Below are 15,532 nucleotides of genomic sequence, written 5' to 3'. Positions count from 1 at the left end.
TTATTGGCATGCAGAGATAGGGCAGATTTACGTGAGATTCGTCGCGGTAGACGATGCTTAGGCAGAGAAATGCAATCGGAAGTGTTGCCCTGTGATTCATAACCTGATAGATGCAGGCCAGACACAGACATGGGATGTCTAGTGAAATATCAGATATCACCTGCACATCACCTACCGGCTATCGGCTCCAGAAGTTCCCGCAATGGTCATTGTGTTCATCCTGAGTTCTCCAGGTTGAACTGGCTGCCATGTCTCTGGATGTAACAAGAAGCATTATGAGATTAGGATCAGTGGGGGAGGCTTGTAAGAAACATGAGTTTGGAAACGCTTGAAGCAAATAAAATGTTTCACCAGCCTTTCATCTAATGTTTGTTCTGAGGCGAAAGATTAAGATTTAAAAACTGTTTGCTTGCCCAGCAAAAGTTGGGCGTCGTGGCTCGAATCCTGGCACACTCTGGAGCACTTTTTTCGCTACAGCCTGGAACGCGGGGCGCAACCTTCATGGGCTAAAAATTCAGTTACAACACCACTGCTTTCCCAAGGTTCTACCATCAACCAACTTCGACACCACCCCGCCATCCCCGGAAAGCCACAGAGTCGCATTTGGACAATTGTTGCGGCATACGGCTATCACACGTCGGATCAATTTTATAGAAATCCGAAGCTAACGGGGTCTCGCAATCATGGACGGCAAAGAAGAAGATGTTGATCTCTACGGTGAGTCGCATCCTACATCCTTTAGGCAGCCTTGGCTGTCTGAAAGATTACTGACTGCGAATTTTCCTACTCGCAGCTCTCCTCGGCGTAGACAAGTCTGCCAGCCCAAATGATATCAAGAAAGCCTATCGAAAGGTATGTACTGTGCCACCACGGGTCTTACCCGGTAGACACTGACGATTACAAACCAGTTGGCCCTGCTACACCATCCCGACAAGGTCTCCGAAGACAAGCGTGTCGAGTCCGAGGCCAAGTTCAAGGCCATCACACAAGCATACGAGATTCTTCGCGATGACGAGAAGCGCGAACTCTACGATACCCATGGCATGGCTGCCTTTGACCCATCAAGAGGCGGCGGCCCGGGTGGTCCGGGCATGGACATGAACGACATTCTTTCCCAGATGTTCGGCATGGGCGGTATGGGTGGCATGCCCGGCGGTGGCCGTGGTATGCCCAGACGTCCCAGACGCAGCCCCGACGAAGAGCAGGCCTACAAGGTGACGCTGGAAGAACTTTATAAGGGGAAGACTGTCAAGTTCGCCGCCGAGAAGCAGGTTGTGTGCAGCCAGTGCAAGGGCAGCGGTGCGAAGGAGAAGGTTGCGCCAAATCCATGCGAGAAGTGCCGCGGTCAGGGTGTCAGAGAGATTCTCCGCCCATTCGGCCCAGGTCTCGCTCGTCAAGAAATTATTCGTTGCGACCACTGCGAGGGCTCGGGCAACTACTACAAGGAGAAGGACAGGTGCAAGAAGTGCAAGGGCAAGCGGACTGTCAAGGAGAAGAAGGCGCTGGAGCTCTACATCGACCGTGGCTCCATGCAAGGAGACCGCATCGTGCTCCAAGGCGAGGCAGACCAATTGCCAGACCAAACCCCCGGCGATTTGATCTTCCACCTTGTCGAGGAGCCCCATGACGTCTTCACCCGTATCGGTCACGATCTCTCGGCCGACCTCAATGTCACGCTTGCTGAGGCTCTCACCGGCTTCTCTCGCGTTGTGGTCAAGCACCTTGATGGCAGAGGTATTCACATCAACTACCCTCGCGGCAAGGTCCTCCGCCCCGGCCAGGTTCTCAAGGTCGAGGGCGAGGGCATGCCTCACAAGCGCGGTGAGGCCAAGGGTGACCTGTACCTTGTTGTCAAGATTGAGTTCCCCAAGGACGGCTGGCTCGAGAGTGACGACGACCACGAGGCGCTGAAGAAGCTTCTCCCTCCTCCAGGACCCCCTATTGCTGCTGACGACATTGATGACGTCGAATTCACGGACGATGCGGACATTGAAGAGGTATGTTTTCTCTCCCCCGGACTGATGAAAACTGAACACTGCTGACTCAAATCTTAGATGGGCGCACACCAAGGAGACCCCAGATACAGCGGCGGGGAGTGGGAGGAAGACGAGGATGACGGTGAGGGCGGCCCCCAGTGCGCTACCCAGTAAAGGAGCTTCAAGTGTAGGACGGGATTTTCGGCGGGCTGGGCGTTTGTCAAAAGACTGGACCAGACGGCTTCAGGATTAGTCCACTGTTGTGGTCTACAACACCACAGATTCAGTGAAAGACTGTGTCCCCTGATCGCCCTCGGATACTGGGTCTGTTGAGGGCCATGATGAGGCACGTCACCAAGGAGACTTTCCTCAACAAGGGGAAATATCAAGCATCGATAGATGATAGCGTCAGGTCTTTGAGGGGGCCGGCGCTGCTTTTTGAGGGTGATGTAGCATTTTTTCAGCAAGCACATAGACTCACATTTTCATAATGGATCATGGCTTTTCGGGGATCATATCATCCTCCAACTTCTCCTCGTATGTCCAGCAAAGGAATGCTGCCTCATATCGCTTGCATCAATGACGGAAATAGGGCTTATCGATAAGATATTTGGGCCCACAACATTGACAATCTGTGCCGCAACTGCCAAGATTCCGCGGCGAGTTAGTCTGTGCGCACAGGCCACCTGTCTAACAATTTTCCACACCAGCCCTAAGCCCACCAGCTCTCCCAATTTCTGGAATTTTTCCCAAGGTAGGTCCCGATATCGACGCCAGCCCATCGTCCACCATCAATCCGACAAAACACCGTCAAGGTATGTACCGGCACCCCCGCTATCATCGCTCAATTGATACAGTCGATTTCTAACACTTTGCAAAGATGGTTGCCGCCAAGAAGCACGTCCCGATCGTCAAGAAGCGTACGTACCACGAATCCAAAATATCCCACCCCGACGACACTATCCGCACAAATCATACACACGATGTTTTTCCCTCGCTCGATCTGGGCGACAACACAGCAACCACCCGCGATTCATGGATGAAAATTGGAGGGACATGATTGTTGACGAGAATGGTTCTGAACAGGCACGAAGCGCTTCACCCGCCACCAGAGTGACCGGTTCATGCGGGTGGACTCGGCCTGGCGCAAGCCCAAGGGTATCGACAACAGAGTCCGCAGACGGTTCAAGAGCAACCTTGCTATGCCCTCGGTATGTGGCACATTTTTCATCTCGGGGGAGCCTCGAATTGAGCATGCGGAATTGCTGCTGTTTTTTTCGAGGCGGGGCAGACAATTAGACTTCACAAGTCACGGACTACAAACGACAGTGGCTAACCTGTGCGGTTGCAATACTCTCTAGATCGGCTATGGCTCCAACAAGAAGACCCGCCACATGATGCCCTCCGGCCACAAGGCCTTCCTCGTCAGCAACGTCCGTGACGTCGAGCTCCTCCTCATGCACAACAAGACCTATGCTGCCGAGTACGTCCCCATCCTCCCGTTTCGAGCCCGCGAATATGGAACGCTGCCGAGTGAGGTTTGAACAAACAAAACTGACTAACTGTTTACAGGATCGCCCACAACGTCTCTTCCAGAAAGCGCATCGAGATCATTGCCAGAGCCAAGCAATTATCCGTCAAGGTCACCAACGCCAAGGCCAAGGTCACCACCGAGGTCTAAATGGTCAGCACTCTTTGCGGGGCAACATCATCTTTTCGTGTTTTGGGGCATCTCAGGGGTTCTTAGGGAAAGGTCTGCTTTTTGTCTGTGGTTTAACTAGCGAACAAATTCAGAAGCTAGTGGAATACAACCCAGAGCTCTGCTCCGTCTCACGGGCAAGGCAAAAAAAAGAACAAAACGAGGCAGCTTACAACAACTAATGCGTGCTTTGTTTCTTGGGGAATTCTGTCAAAATGGGCGTTCACTTCTCACCGGGAAGGTCTGACGACCGGAATCAGCAAAGGGTTACTTCTGGGGCATGACAAAACCGAGGATATTCGACATGATTGGGACAGGGCTAAAAAAGCGGGCAATTGATCTTGACATACTCCTGAGGCTTTCTTTGTGATGATACGATTACTGGTGTCGAGTTCTATGTGTATGTCAGTTCCTGTCTTTCGTGGCTGATTACTTTGGCTTTTGGCCATATTTTGGGCAGTCTCATATTATCCCTTTTCCAACTGACTGCCTCTTCAAAGAAAATTTGAAGAGAAACATACCATGATGAGCTGTTGTCCCAACATCAATGATTCGACACTTGGCCACTTGCCTTTCCTGAGATACATCCAAGAGAATATCTCTCGTGCTTACTTGCCGTTTCTCTTGTATTTGTTCTCTTTCTGAGCTCATGAAGCATGTCTGCATAGTCAATAGACTGTCGAGATATAGGGGGTAGAGTTCGGTCTCCAAGAAAAGCTCTTCACCGATCCTGTCATAATGGCAAGCTCGGATGTTGACTATCACATACGACCATACGCAGCTGAAAATACGGCATCCCGTCCGCTCTGCCCGAGTCAAACAGCTGACCGGCCGAATCAGTACTCAGGTGGGTGACCACTGGGGAATCCTCGGTGTTGTATGTTTAGTCTTTTTTTTTCTTTTTTTTCTTTTTTTGGCTAATGGATCGTTCATCAGGGATAGCTGGGGACCTGGGTCAGATGTGACGGTTTGCTCAGTCTTCATTAATGATACGATTCAGTCTGGGGGTTAAGAAGATGGTGAATGATCCCGCCATCATTCTGATATCGAGATGTGGTGCCTGAATAGCTACAGGGTAGAGTTGGTTCTTCAAGAAGCAAAGCTTTCTCATAATGGCCGGCTCTGACGCTGACTATCACATACGACCATACCCAACCAAAAATACGGCATCCCGTCCGCTCTGCCCTAGTCAAATGGTTGAGGGGCCGAATCAGTACTCAGGCGGGTGACCACTGGGGAATTCTCGGTGTTGTATGTTTTGGCTTTTGCCTCCTTTTTTTTTTTTTTTTTTTTCTTGTTACGGCCCGAGGAGATGAGTTGAGTTTTTGAATGTGACTGTTTTGGATCTTGTCTGTTGATCATGATTCAACCCGGGGCTAAGAAGATGATGAATAATCTCACCATCATTCTAGAATTGTTCTCCAAGAAAGGCTTTCTTATCATGGCCGGCTCTGTCGCTAACTATCATATACGACAATACCCAACCAAAAGTATGATATCCCATCCACTCTGCCCTAATCAAACGGTGAAGGGAAAGTTGAAATGCAATAACGGCCCTTACCCCTTGATAGCCCCGAAGTCATTGCAATGCCGTCGCAGAGAGTAAATCAGGAGGTTCAGCGAATGAACGGCCGCCATGAATTCGAAGGCTCGCACGCATGTCTTGTACGACATGGCGGCGAGGCTGAGACCTGCTTTCCATGTGTTTAGGCAGTCAACAGCAGCTGCGTTCTCGTTCTCAGCTGGTCCGACCTTTGAGCAACCCCCTCACGTCTCTCGACGGCGGTTGCATCCCGGATCCTCTACGACCATCTTATTACCTTATTCTTAGAGCGAAGCAGAGCCAGAATTATTGGCTGATATGATACACATGACCAAACCCGGGCTATGGGACCGCTCTAAACGTCGCTTGAAGTCCTATGTTGCCCGTACCAAGTTGAGGATAGCCGCCGCCCTTATTAGCTCCACCAACGATGAGGACGATGAGGATGATGAGATCACATTCTCACGGCGCATATCCCCAGCGCCGGTATGCGGAGCAGCTAGAAACGACCTCTTGTGGCCCTCCGATAAGCGCCAGCTGAAAGTGCGCTTCCTTAACGGTACGACACAAGAAAAGGACTATGTGAAACAGCTTGTCAATAAGCATTACAACTCACTTCCTCTGCGGATCAAATTCTTCTTCTTTACAGACGGAACTTCTGGCGACTCGGACATCCGCGTCCAGTTCAACGACAAGGAGTCTTGTAGCTACCTTGCCCGCGATGCAGAGCGTTACCCCAATAAGCCCACCTTATGGATTAATCGGTCGACGACAATAAAATCGGCGGAAAAAAGAAGGCAGTGGCTCCAGCGCACAATATTGCATGAGTTTGGTCATGCGTTGGGCATGGAGCACGAACACGGACATCCAGACTGTCGTGCCGACTGGAACTGGAGGGTCCTACAGGCAAAGACAGGATGGACTGCGGAAAAGGTGCAGCATAATTACAAGAAACATCAGTCCCCACGAATAAAGCTCGCACCGTACGACAAACACTCCATCATGCATTACCGGATAGAGATTGGAGACACGCATAACAAAATCCAGCCCGTACCGCTAAGCAGTGTCCTGTCGGATGGAGACAAGAAATTCTTGATGGCCCTCTATCCTCTCCCAATAACCTCGAAGCCAACACCAAAGCCAACACGAACACCGGTCGTTGCCCCGGCGAGGAAACCAGAGGTAGCCCCGAAGCCAATACCAAACCCGGTCGTCACCGCCACGAGGAAACCAGTGGTAGCACCGACACCCGCCAAGCCAGCAGTGATCACAACGGGCAAACCAGTCCAGAAACCGACACCCGGCACAAGTCTGGTCACCGTCCCAGAAACCAAACCCCAGACAAACGTCACCGGCAACCGCCAGGTTTCAGGGACCGTGGGAACAGTCAGCACAGTTACGCAGCCTCTCACACCTTACACACACAGCGTTAGCTACCACGGCCAGGGACCAAGCGCCTCAGTTGTTGTCAAAAATGGCGGCCAAGGACAAAACGCCTCGATTGTTGTCAATTGTCAAGGGTCAGGTGCATCGGTTCAAGTTGTCAATGGCAACTGCAGCATACAGGTGACTTCGGGTCAAGCCGCGTGGCAACCTGCACCTGTAGTGAATCGCATGCATGTTCAAAGCTGCTGCTGTTGTTGTTCTTGCAATGGGTTCTATGGAGACGGCATGGCCACTGTGCCAATGGTGCCAATGGTGCCAGTGATGCCAGTGATGCCAGTGATGCCCATGGTATATGGCAATGTTTTGCATTATGCTGGCCATTAAATGGTGCGGGTGGAGATATTCTGTGACAATAACTACCTAGGTATAAATGTCAGTGATTGTCGATTTGTTTTTTTTACGGTGATAAGGGGGGTTGGCAGTTTTCTCACTGTGTAGCAACTACTGAAAAAGGTCAGAGGAGCAGGATAACTGGGTATATTGCAAAGGTACACGTGTGGTACCTACGGTGTGAAGAAGGTAGGGATGTAGAGAGCTTGGCAGCTTGGTTATATGTGTTCTTTCGGGTATATATATGGTCATATACGCTCCTTTCAATAGCTTTTTTTTATTCACACATTCCATCGATCTTTTCAGTTCAAGTATACTCTTGCATCACGTCATGGTGCCGGTGTGTCCGGTGTTGAGTGTGATGTTGTGCGTGTGATGCTGTGCGTGTGGTGCTGTCAGTTAAGCCGGCATCATATCAGACAGCATGGTGGAGGCAGAAGAAGTGTGTGGACAACCAGCCGGAGGGCAATGGCAGTGAGGTACCTGATGGATAGGCCATGGCACAACGAGCAAGATAGGTAGACAAATAGAGGTTAACATCTTCAATAAACATCAACATTACATTTCTCTAACACAAGGTCTTGTTGAGCGGTTGTAGGCCAGTAAAGTAAGGTCGATACGAGCCAGAAACAAACATCATAAAGGTATGTATGTACACGAACTCCACGCTCGAATAATATCATATCAACCAACCCGTCATGAATCTTTCCTTGCCCCGAATCATAGTAATCTTCCCAAAAGAACGCCGCGCAAAATTCCAGAACCATTATCCTCATCCTCAACCAATCTTCTGTGTCCATCCCACCAAATTTTCATCTTCCCTTCCAAAAGGGAGATATAAATAAAAATTATGCAGTTCCCCATCATTTCCAAAAGATGGTCCGTAAAATGACGTGTGTGAACCTGTCTTCTTGTGTGCATGTATGTCGACAGAAGCTCCAATAAATATGTCGTAGAAATCGCTCTCTCCAAAAAGAAACAAAACCAAAAAAGGGGGGGTATCGAACAAGAACCAAACCACGCGCCTCACAGACCAAAAAAAAACCCCTCAAATCAACCACACCAACACCCCCATCACAACCCCAAACCCCGTCCACTCCACCACCCTCCCCTTCCTCCCCGCCCAACTCCTCACCGCCTCGGGCGCCAGCGTCTCCTGCACAAACCCCGGCCCGCAAACAAGATTAACCTGCTTCGCGGCCCCCTCATACGTCAGGCTGATCTGCTGCCTCCTATCCGCCGTCGACGCCTGGTAGATATTCATCGTCTGCCTCGTACATTCGTCACACGTCGTCACGCTACTCCCAGGCAAGCTCTTGTTGAACGGGAGGAGGGTGTACAAATAAGTGTTCCCCCTGCTGGTGGTGTTGCCCACAGCATTGGCAAAGCAGTACGCCGACGTCTTCTCATCCCGTAAACAGCCGACACTATAAATGGGCGCGTAGGCAACCATGGCCTTGTACGTGTTGACGATGGCGGGTGTGCCCCAGGTGTAGTCATTGCCACAGTTTTCCGTCGAGGTGAAGTTTTGGGCTAGCTGGGCAAAGTACTGGGAGCAGCGGGTGGCGTTGGCTGCGCAGGTGGCGTCGAGGGTGCGAGTGATGGTTACCGGGGAGCGCTGGGCGTCGAAGAAGGATTTGGAGTGCTGGGTGGGTTAGTATATATGGGAGGGGAAGAGGGATGGAGATGAAAAGCTTACATCGAGGAGCATGGAGAGAGGGTAGCACTCCTTGAACTCGGGGGTGTTGAGGAACCAGTTGATGAATTTGGGGCATGCGTTGGGATCACCGTTGGATCCTTCCTTGAACCCAGAGGCCAAGCTGTCGAGATGTGTTGGCAGGGCGCTTGGGGCGGTCTCGGAAGATGTAGTGCTGCTTTGTGTGGGCTTTCCAGCAACGATGGCGAATGTTGTTGTTACTGATGGCTTGGCTGATGAGCTTGATGTCTCGTCCTCGTCGTCGTCTTTGTTGTTCTGACGCTTCTTCCACTGCTTCCAGTCTTCCGCGTCTCTTGGTGAAAGCATCACCCACCCATTGTCAGTCTTGTATGGACTTCTGGTGTCGATTATCAATGTCTCGACAGGCTCAGGGGCATCTGGTGTGGAGGCGAAGGCGTGACAGGCCAAGCAAGCGAAGAGGGTCAGGATGTTGGTCCATGAAGGTTGTGATCGGCGGGCCCAACCCGAGGAGCTGGTTGCTATCTGTCCGGCCATTTTTATATGTATGTATTGTGTCGCGGCTGCGGGAAATGGCTCCGATTTCACCTGTGCGACATCACCTTGTACCACGACCCCAGGTTTTTGAAGCTGTTATTTTTTTTTTCCCCTAACGAGTGACTGAGTGGACGATCGGACTGGGTCAGACAAAACAGATCGGCGTTGGACGTGAAGAGTAATGTAGTTGACACTAAGAATTGGCTTGGGCAAAGGTGTTGTGTTGTATTATATCGACCTGTTCTCTTTTCCCCAGTCCACCCTGCAGGACTTGGCCTTGGTTGAGGACCTGGACCAGCTGGATTTGCTGGTAGGTCAATATGGGGAGGCCGGGTAAATATACGACTGCCGCGTGGGACGAGCTGGACACCAATGAGACGGCTTGCGAGAGCGGTATAATTTGAGCGATAATGCCGTCGCCGAGTTTGGAAGGAGAAGGCTCCAGCTGACTGACGGAATACTCGTGAAGATAAGTGAATATCTCCTTGGCCGTGAGGGTGAACGAGCGACAACGGAGAGGTGTGTGTTGGAAACAAGCACCACCCAAACAGAGAGAGAGCAAGCAGCAACGGCAGAGCCCAAGAGTAAAATAGAAACAAGCAGCGGCACAGCGGGCGAGACCAGTCCAGCAGTCTTGGGAGGTCCAGGGGACCCTGGAAGCCCCCCCCTCCCAGATCGGGACGTGGACGCAGGCATGGGCTCCTCCAGGAAGGGCATCCGCATCGCGCAAGATGGGTCAAGATGCACCGTTGGGTGCAGCGTGCATGGGGCTGAGCCCGGTCCAGGTGGTGTTTATTGAGCAGCCTTTTCCTATTTTATTGGAGCTGCTCACGCCCCCAACAAGGGTTGCAGAGAATATTGATTCTCTGCATCATCCTGATCTCTCACGATAGGGAACCATCTTTCCAGACTTTTTTCTCTTCTGGTTGTTTCGACTTCAGGTCCAAAGGTGGAGACGCCTACCAACACACAGACGTTTGCCGGGCATTTGACCAGGGAAGGAGTCATTTGGGATAGATGAATAAAAACAAGAGATGAATATTGATGGCGGGTGGCGGTCCCGGACGCGGTTCCTGGCTCCGAGCCGAATGGGCGACGCAGGTACAGATTGGACTAGAGCGGCTGGATATGAACCATTCGATGGCTCGACTTCTATCGAAATCTGGATGATGAACCAAAGACACTGGCAGGGGAGAAACAACACGGTCGTGGTGTTTTTGGGAAGCAGTTAAATCTCCGCATAAGCGAAATTTATAAATGGTACCTGGCCATTGGGTCCTGTCTCGATATGGAATGGCTTCTCTTTCCCACCCCTCAGGGCACACGACAGGACGATGGCGACGTTGGGTTTACTGAACGGTGTTTTGACCGGGAACGGTGAATGCGTGAGGGAGGCGCTTGATAAATCCTTCGAACAGCGGGAGAATGAATGAGCATCGGTCGGTGATTTCCACCGTCATCATGTTGAGGTCTTGTGTGTAAGGCGCGTCAAATCCTTCTTTGCCAGGGGGTCCCTTCTTCACCAGCCTCTCCACGTGTGGCCGGCCAAGGAAGCAGCCGGATCGGCGGCGGCGGGAGCTGTGGACTCGCAGAGCTTGGGCTCGCGTTATCGGAACTCCCCGCCATACCATCGACGGGGGTGTAAATGAGGTCCACTTGGCCGGTGGTCGAGACCTTTACCTTCAGTATCTCCTAACTGAACCTCTTCACCATGACTTCTTCTCACGATGCATACCCCGAGTCACAACATGAAAAGAAAACTTCTTCACGGGGTCGACAGTCAGATATGCCACTCGTATGTTGCCCTCGTGGCACCGCATCCCCCGCGCGGTTTGAAATGTCTCTGTGGCACCCGGAGTGCAGGAACGGTGGTCCACGATGCAAGCCACTGGGATGACAACATGAGGGGAACCACACCATCACGAACCACAACCTCTCAGCCCGTCCTCTCGGCCGGCCGAACGCCCTGAGAGGTCCTGTGAGCTGTCATTTTTCTCTTCAAGAATGCCCGTGCTGTTCATCCAATATGGGAACAAGATCCCTTCAGCGCTTCCAACAGGCATCTCCCTCCCAGCCACTTACACCGATTGGGCCGGCATCAACCCTCATCTCCACACAATAGCCAGACGCTTAACCGCTGGATTAAACGAACAGGCCAAATCACCAACAAAAATACTCCGTTGACAGCTCCTTTGAGCGTCAATTTCTGGTAAGTATTTGCCATCAGCCAGTGATCTATCAGACACAGAAAAAACAATGTCAATAACAATCATGAAATTCCCACCAAAAAGAGAACTCACACCTCTTGATTTGACGACCCTTAAGTCAGCGTGTTATCCCCTCCTTTACCTATATGCTGCGGACACAGTCATCAACCGACATCTTGCCTGCGTCAGGTCTCCGTTCTGCGCCGTACGGCAGCACCCTCACCACCATCAAGACTGTGGAGCAAAGGTCCGGCGTACCCCGAACTACTCACCCATGCCTCAGACCAACGTGGACCTTGTGAAAAGCTTCATGGTGGGAAATTTCCGTCTTTTATCTTGTTGGCTTCAAGGTCCAGCCCTGCGTAGGGTACTGTGTATTTTGTATCTGGAAGAAGAAGCTGTAATCAGTGCTTCCATGCGTGCTTCATAAGTCTAGACCCACTTTTCCCGACACCAACATGTATGTGCCACACTTCCACACCGGACACAGCATCGTCACCGCACCTCCACACCATCCTCCCCCATCCCACCCGTTCGAACCTCCGTGTTTTCTTTCCAAGCCTCTCGAACAAGGCGGAGGCAGAGTAGGTAAAGTAGGTGTCACATAGGTCGGAACCCTAAATCGATCCGTAAGGGTGGCATGAAATGCTGGTGAACTGGCCGGCGAGTATTCAATTTATTAGCTACTTCGCTGGCAAGGAGGCACAGAAGGGTGTTGTTATCATCACCATCGTTACTCAACCCCCTCCCCCCGAACACACAACCGGCCTGGAATTCCCACATTCATACTACACACACGCAACACTGAGTTATTTCATCCCTCTGCTCTGCGCTCAATGTCTAAGCTACCCTTCAACATCAACAGTCCACAGCGTCATATCATCGTACTCGAATCCCGCTTTTGTAGTACCCCCAGTCGTAGGAACAGTTCTCTCTTGCGCTTTCAACATATTATCCCATTTCATTTCCCTCGCTGTGCTTCCATTCCATACCCTTGAATACAAACGCAAACAAACAGACTTTCATAAAACCCATTTTCCACCTCGACAGCAACCCCTCCGCTTACGCCAAATACACATAATTCCCCTCCTCCCTCTCAATATAATCCTTATCAATCAACCTATCCCCACGTTAGCAACCTTTCCCCTCATGATCTTCCTCCAGGAAAAAACTTACTTCTCAATATTCGCCTTAATCTCCCCCGGGTCCACCGCCCCCCTGGCCTTGGTCTGGTTGATAACCTCTGCCACAAGCTGCGCATGCCCCATCGTCTTCCTGCTCTTCATGATCCTCACAATCGCCGCCTGCGTCTCCAGCTGCCTGTCCCTCGCCACCTTCTCATGCGTCTCCTTATTCTCCTCCCTTGTCTCCTTGAGCTGAATCTGATTGATCTTGACCCTGAACTTGGGATCGGCAAACGCCCTGTTGACGGTGAAGGTATCAGTAGGGGAAACATCCCTCCCCTTGGGAGCCTTGGACAAGACCCTCGACTTGCCACAGGCGAGGGACTGGAGGGTTCGGTCGAGTTCAGCGCCCGTCAGAGAGGTCGATTGGGAGATTTGGCTGTATGACAAGGGGGTGTCGTCGGGGACGTCGTTGAAGAGCATCAGGACCGAACCTTGCTGGGCAGAAAGCGAAAGCTCCTTTGGCCCACGATCGAAGCGGGCTTTGATGATGCAGTGGGACATGTTGTGCTTCCAGGTGAGTTTACGCCCAGTGTGCTTTGCTTGGTAGTACGTTTCAAAACTGGTGGTTTGCTCCAACACCTCCTTCGGCAGCGTGACTTTGACGTCGTTGTACGTCGGCCAGGCAGAGTGAGACAAGACCTTGACAGTGAGGTCAACACCACCCTTTGTGGCTTTGCCTGTGCCCGCCAGCCAGGTCTTGTAGGACGTCATCTCGTCCCTGGAAAGCTCCTGGTCCTTGAACATTTGCTCAAGGTTGTGCGTAAAGTTAGCACCGCACTCGCCTTTAAGTTTGGTGATCATGCTCCGTTCCGCATCTTGGCTGGCGCTGCGACCCAGGAGTAACCGGCGGCCCAGGTCTTTCTTGTAGAAGGCTTCAAACGTGTCCTTGCCGTCGATGAACTTGAACAGCTCGAGAGCATGACCCAACTGTGTGTCCAGTTCAGAGTCTTCGTCGCCTGCGGCGGCGAGGCCGCTTCTTTCAGCGATGGCCTTGTCCTTGTTGTCTGACAGCAAGGATTTGGGAAGAGTCTTGAGGCCACCACGCAGCAACATGTCGATGTACTTGGCGATCATCTCGCCAACCTTGGAAGTACCTGTCCCCCAAGCCGAAGTACTCTTGGAGTCGTTCATGAAGCCGCCAAAGGATTCTCGGAGGCCGTAACTGTAAACTTCGTCCTGGTCGAAAGCATCCCGGATCATGACGTACAGCGACCGCCGCAGTTCCAAGAGGCGAATGACCATCTCGTCGCCTCTCGCCGTGTCACTGACAATCGCTGAGCCAGTCTTTCTGATGTAGCTGTCCCACGGCTCTTTGAGCTTATTCTGCAAGCCGGACAGCTTGAGCAGCTGATAGAGCGCCTTCATAGAAGGCACGTCCTCAGCCTCGAGGAGCTTAGCCACGCTCCCAGTGTCAAGCAGCTTCTCCGAATACTTCGTGATGAGAACCCCATGCGCGTCCTGCAGCAGCTGTCGTTTCGTCGTGCTGTCAAACCCGTAAAAATCGCACATGTGCTCCTCCCTCTTGAGCAGCGCATCGATGTGCTTGATGTAATCCCTCAACCCACAGCTTTCACTCTTCTGCTCGGCGAATTCTTTGTAAAACTCGTATGAATGCTCCAAAAACCAGGGCTCGAAGAACTTGCCATAGACCCCAAACACCTTCAGCATCGTGACCGAGTCCTTCAGCAGTTGCACCCTATCCAACCCGCCCGGGATCTGCTCCCTCTCCTGGTCCTCCCTCTCCTGCATTATGAGCGTAATCATTCCCCTGAGAACCATCACCCCAAGCGGCAATGCCTTTGTCGCACTCCTCGGCCCAAACACGGCTTTCCTGAACAAACTAATCGCCATATCATTCACCCCCTGCCTCCCCTTGTCCTCCTTCCCAATCGTAGACTGCAATAGCAGGTAACTCCTGTCCAGGTACGAGTACACCTTCCTCACAATCAACATCCTGGCATTCCACCTCCGATACACCCCCATCACCGCCGCCGTAACTTCAATTACATTAAAATGCGTGGTATTGGCAGTGACCTCCTTCCTCAACTGCCCAATGCCATCATCCGAGGTAAGCCATCGGTCACATCGATCCTTCAGTCGGTTGTACAGGCTCTCCGCCTCGCCCTTCCGACATAGATCCTCCACCCCTCTGTACAGCAGCTCCATAGGCTCGCCTGCAGGGCGGCCGGCAAAGATAGCGTCCAGGGCATTATCCAAATCAGCTCGAGTTCGGGTGTAGTATTCGTCCGCGCCGGCCCTTTGCGTCGATGTCGTCTGGCGCAGGTTCTTGATTACTAATTTTCGTGGACCGAGATGGGGTTGTAGGCCTGTGATGCCACCTGGTCGACTGCCGCCGCCGCCGCCGTAACTGCTGTTGGATGGCCGGCCGGGGCTGGAGTTTTGTGTGAGGTCTATGACTTCAGGCCGCTTGCCTTGGGCTTTGGCTGACATGGTGGGCTGGAATGGGTCTTGTTGATGGGGGGTGGGGAGTTGGGCGGATGGGGAGAAGGTGTATTCGCCTCGGGGGCGTTTGCCTAGGTTGTTGCTGGCGGCGGTGCGGGTGGAGTTGTCGTTGGTGTCGGGGTCCGAGTGGGAGTCGACGCGGGGTCGTCTTCGGGAGGAGGATAGTTGTGGTGGTTGTTGGTGCGCCGCGGAGGCCGCTGGGAAGTTTGGAGGATAAGAGGGAGGCATGGACCGGTCGCCGGGTCCGCCGGCGAGAGAGAGGAGGGAGGGTTCGGCAGAATCACAGGACTGGTTGCGGCAAAAGCGGGAAGGGTTAACACGTCAGTAGCTCATTGGCATGTAATTCTGCGTGGGTTGGGCTTCTAGAGCAGTTCCATGGATGCTGCAGATGCTAGTTGGAGTTTATAGAGTTGATGACGGATTTAAGGGAGCTCGGAGATTCAGGCACAGTGTTTGATCTGGCTTTATC

General features: G+C 52.2%; 5 protein-coding genes across 5 annotated transcripts; 3 read left to right on the top strand and 2 right to left on the bottom strand.

Annotated features, from left to right (window-relative positions):
* Positions 1-291: 291 nt before the first annotated feature.
* Positions 292-2,513, top strand: XDJ1 (DnaJ-like protein xdj1). The gene is made up of 4 exons (XM_062915551.1): positions 292-717; positions 794-852; positions 909-1,997; positions 2,055-2,513. The coding sequence occupies exons 1-4, from the start codon at positions 684-686 to the stop codon at positions 2,148-2,150; spliced, it is 1,278 nt and encodes a 425-aa protein (XP_062761520.1). The 5' UTR covers positions 292-683; the 3' UTR covers positions 2,151-2,513.
* A 142-nt stretch (positions 2,514-2,655) lies between these two features.
* On the top strand, positions 2,656-4,982 carry RPL32 (60S ribosomal protein L32). Its single transcript, XM_062915550.1, has 5 exons — positions 2,656-2,896; positions 3,063-3,187; positions 3,338-3,459; positions 3,549-4,075; positions 4,176-4,982. The coding sequence occupies exons 1-4, from the start codon at positions 2,857-2,859 to the stop codon at positions 3,655-3,657; spliced, it is 396 nt and encodes a 131-aa protein (XP_062761519.1). The 5' UTR covers positions 2,656-2,856; the 3' UTR covers positions 3,658-4,075; positions 4,176-4,982.
* Positions 4,983-5,545: 563 nt separating this feature from the next.
* On the top strand, positions 5,546-6,651 carry QC763_705480 (uncharacterized protein; the record flags this gene model as incomplete). Its single annotated transcript, XM_062915549.1, has 2 exons — positions 5,546-6,583; positions 6,646-6,651. The coding sequence occupies 2 exons, from the start codon at positions 5,546-5,548 to the stop codon at positions 6,649-6,651; spliced, it is 1,044 nt and encodes a 347-aa protein (XP_062761518.1).
* Positions 6,652-7,521: 870 nt separating this feature from the next.
* QC763_705470 (uncharacterized protein) lies at positions 7,522-11,405 on the bottom strand. Its single transcript, XM_062915548.1, has 2 exons — positions 8,694-11,405; positions 7,522-8,639 (listed from the first exon to the last, which is right to left on the bottom strand). The coding sequence occupies exons 1-2, from the start codon at positions 9,204-9,206 to the stop codon at positions 8,043-8,045; spliced, it is 1,110 nt and encodes a 369-aa protein (XP_062761517.1). The 5' UTR covers positions 9,207-11,405; the 3' UTR covers positions 7,522-8,042.
* A 626-nt stretch (positions 11,406-12,031) lies between these two features.
* QC763_705460 (uncharacterized protein) lies at positions 12,032-15,291 on the bottom strand (the record flags this gene model as incomplete). Its single annotated transcript, XM_062915546.1, has 2 exons — positions 12,032-12,533; positions 12,590-15,291. 2 exons carry the CDS (start codon positions 15,289-15,291, stop codon positions 12,476-12,478), a joined length of 2,760 nt encoding a protein of 919 aa, XP_062761516.1. The 3' UTR covers positions 12,032-12,475.
* Between the last annotated feature and the right edge of the window lie 241 nt (positions 15,292-15,532).

This window comes from Podospora pseudopauciseta (assembly GCF_035222475.1).
Source record: "Podospora pseudopauciseta strain CBS 411.78 chromosome 7 map unlocalized CBS411.78m_7, whole genome shotgun sequence".
Lineage (NCBI taxonomy): Eukaryota > Fungi > Ascomycota > Sordariomycetes > Sordariales > Podosporaceae > Podospora > Podospora pseudopauciseta.
Note: the sequence above shows the minus strand (reverse complement) of the source record. Positions and strands in the feature narration are given on the sequence as shown.

What these genes read in the sequence shown, in the direction of transcription:
- QC763_705470 (XM_062915548.1), bottom strand. Translation starts at nt 9,206, where the DNA reads ATGGCCGGACAGATAGCAACCAGCTCCTCGGGTTGGGCCCGCCGATCA. An exon ending in CTCTCTCCATGCTCCTCGAT is followed by an intron (nt 8,640 to 8,693) that starts GTAAGCTTTTCA and finishes TAACCCACCCAG; the next exon opens with CACTCCAAATCCTTCTTCGA.
- RPL32 (XM_062915550.1), top strand. Translation starts at nt 2,857, where the DNA reads ATGGTTGCCGCCAAGAAGCACGTCCCGATCGTCAAGAAGC. An exon ending in CGTCCCGATCGTCAAGAAGC is followed by an intron (nt 2,897 to 3,062) that starts GTACGTACCACG and finishes GGTTCTGAACAG; the next exon opens with GCACGAAGCGCTTCACCCGC. An exon ending in GCAACCTTGCTATGCCCTCG is followed by an intron (nt 3,188 to 3,337) that starts GTATGTGGCACA and finishes AATACTCTCTAG; the next exon opens with ATCGGCTATGGCTCCAACAA.
- XDJ1 (XM_062915551.1), top strand. Translation starts at nt 684, where the DNA reads ATGGACGGCAAAGAAGAAGATGTTGATCTCTACG. An exon ending in AGAAGATGTTGATCTCTACG is followed by an intron (nt 718 to 793) that starts GTGAGTCGCATC and finishes TCCTACTCGCAG; the next exon opens with CTCTCCTCGGCGTAGACAAG. An exon ending in TCAAGAAAGCCTATCGAAAG is followed by an intron (nt 853 to 908) that starts GTATGTACTGTG and finishes ATTACAAACCAG; the next exon opens with TTGGCCCTGCTACACCATCC.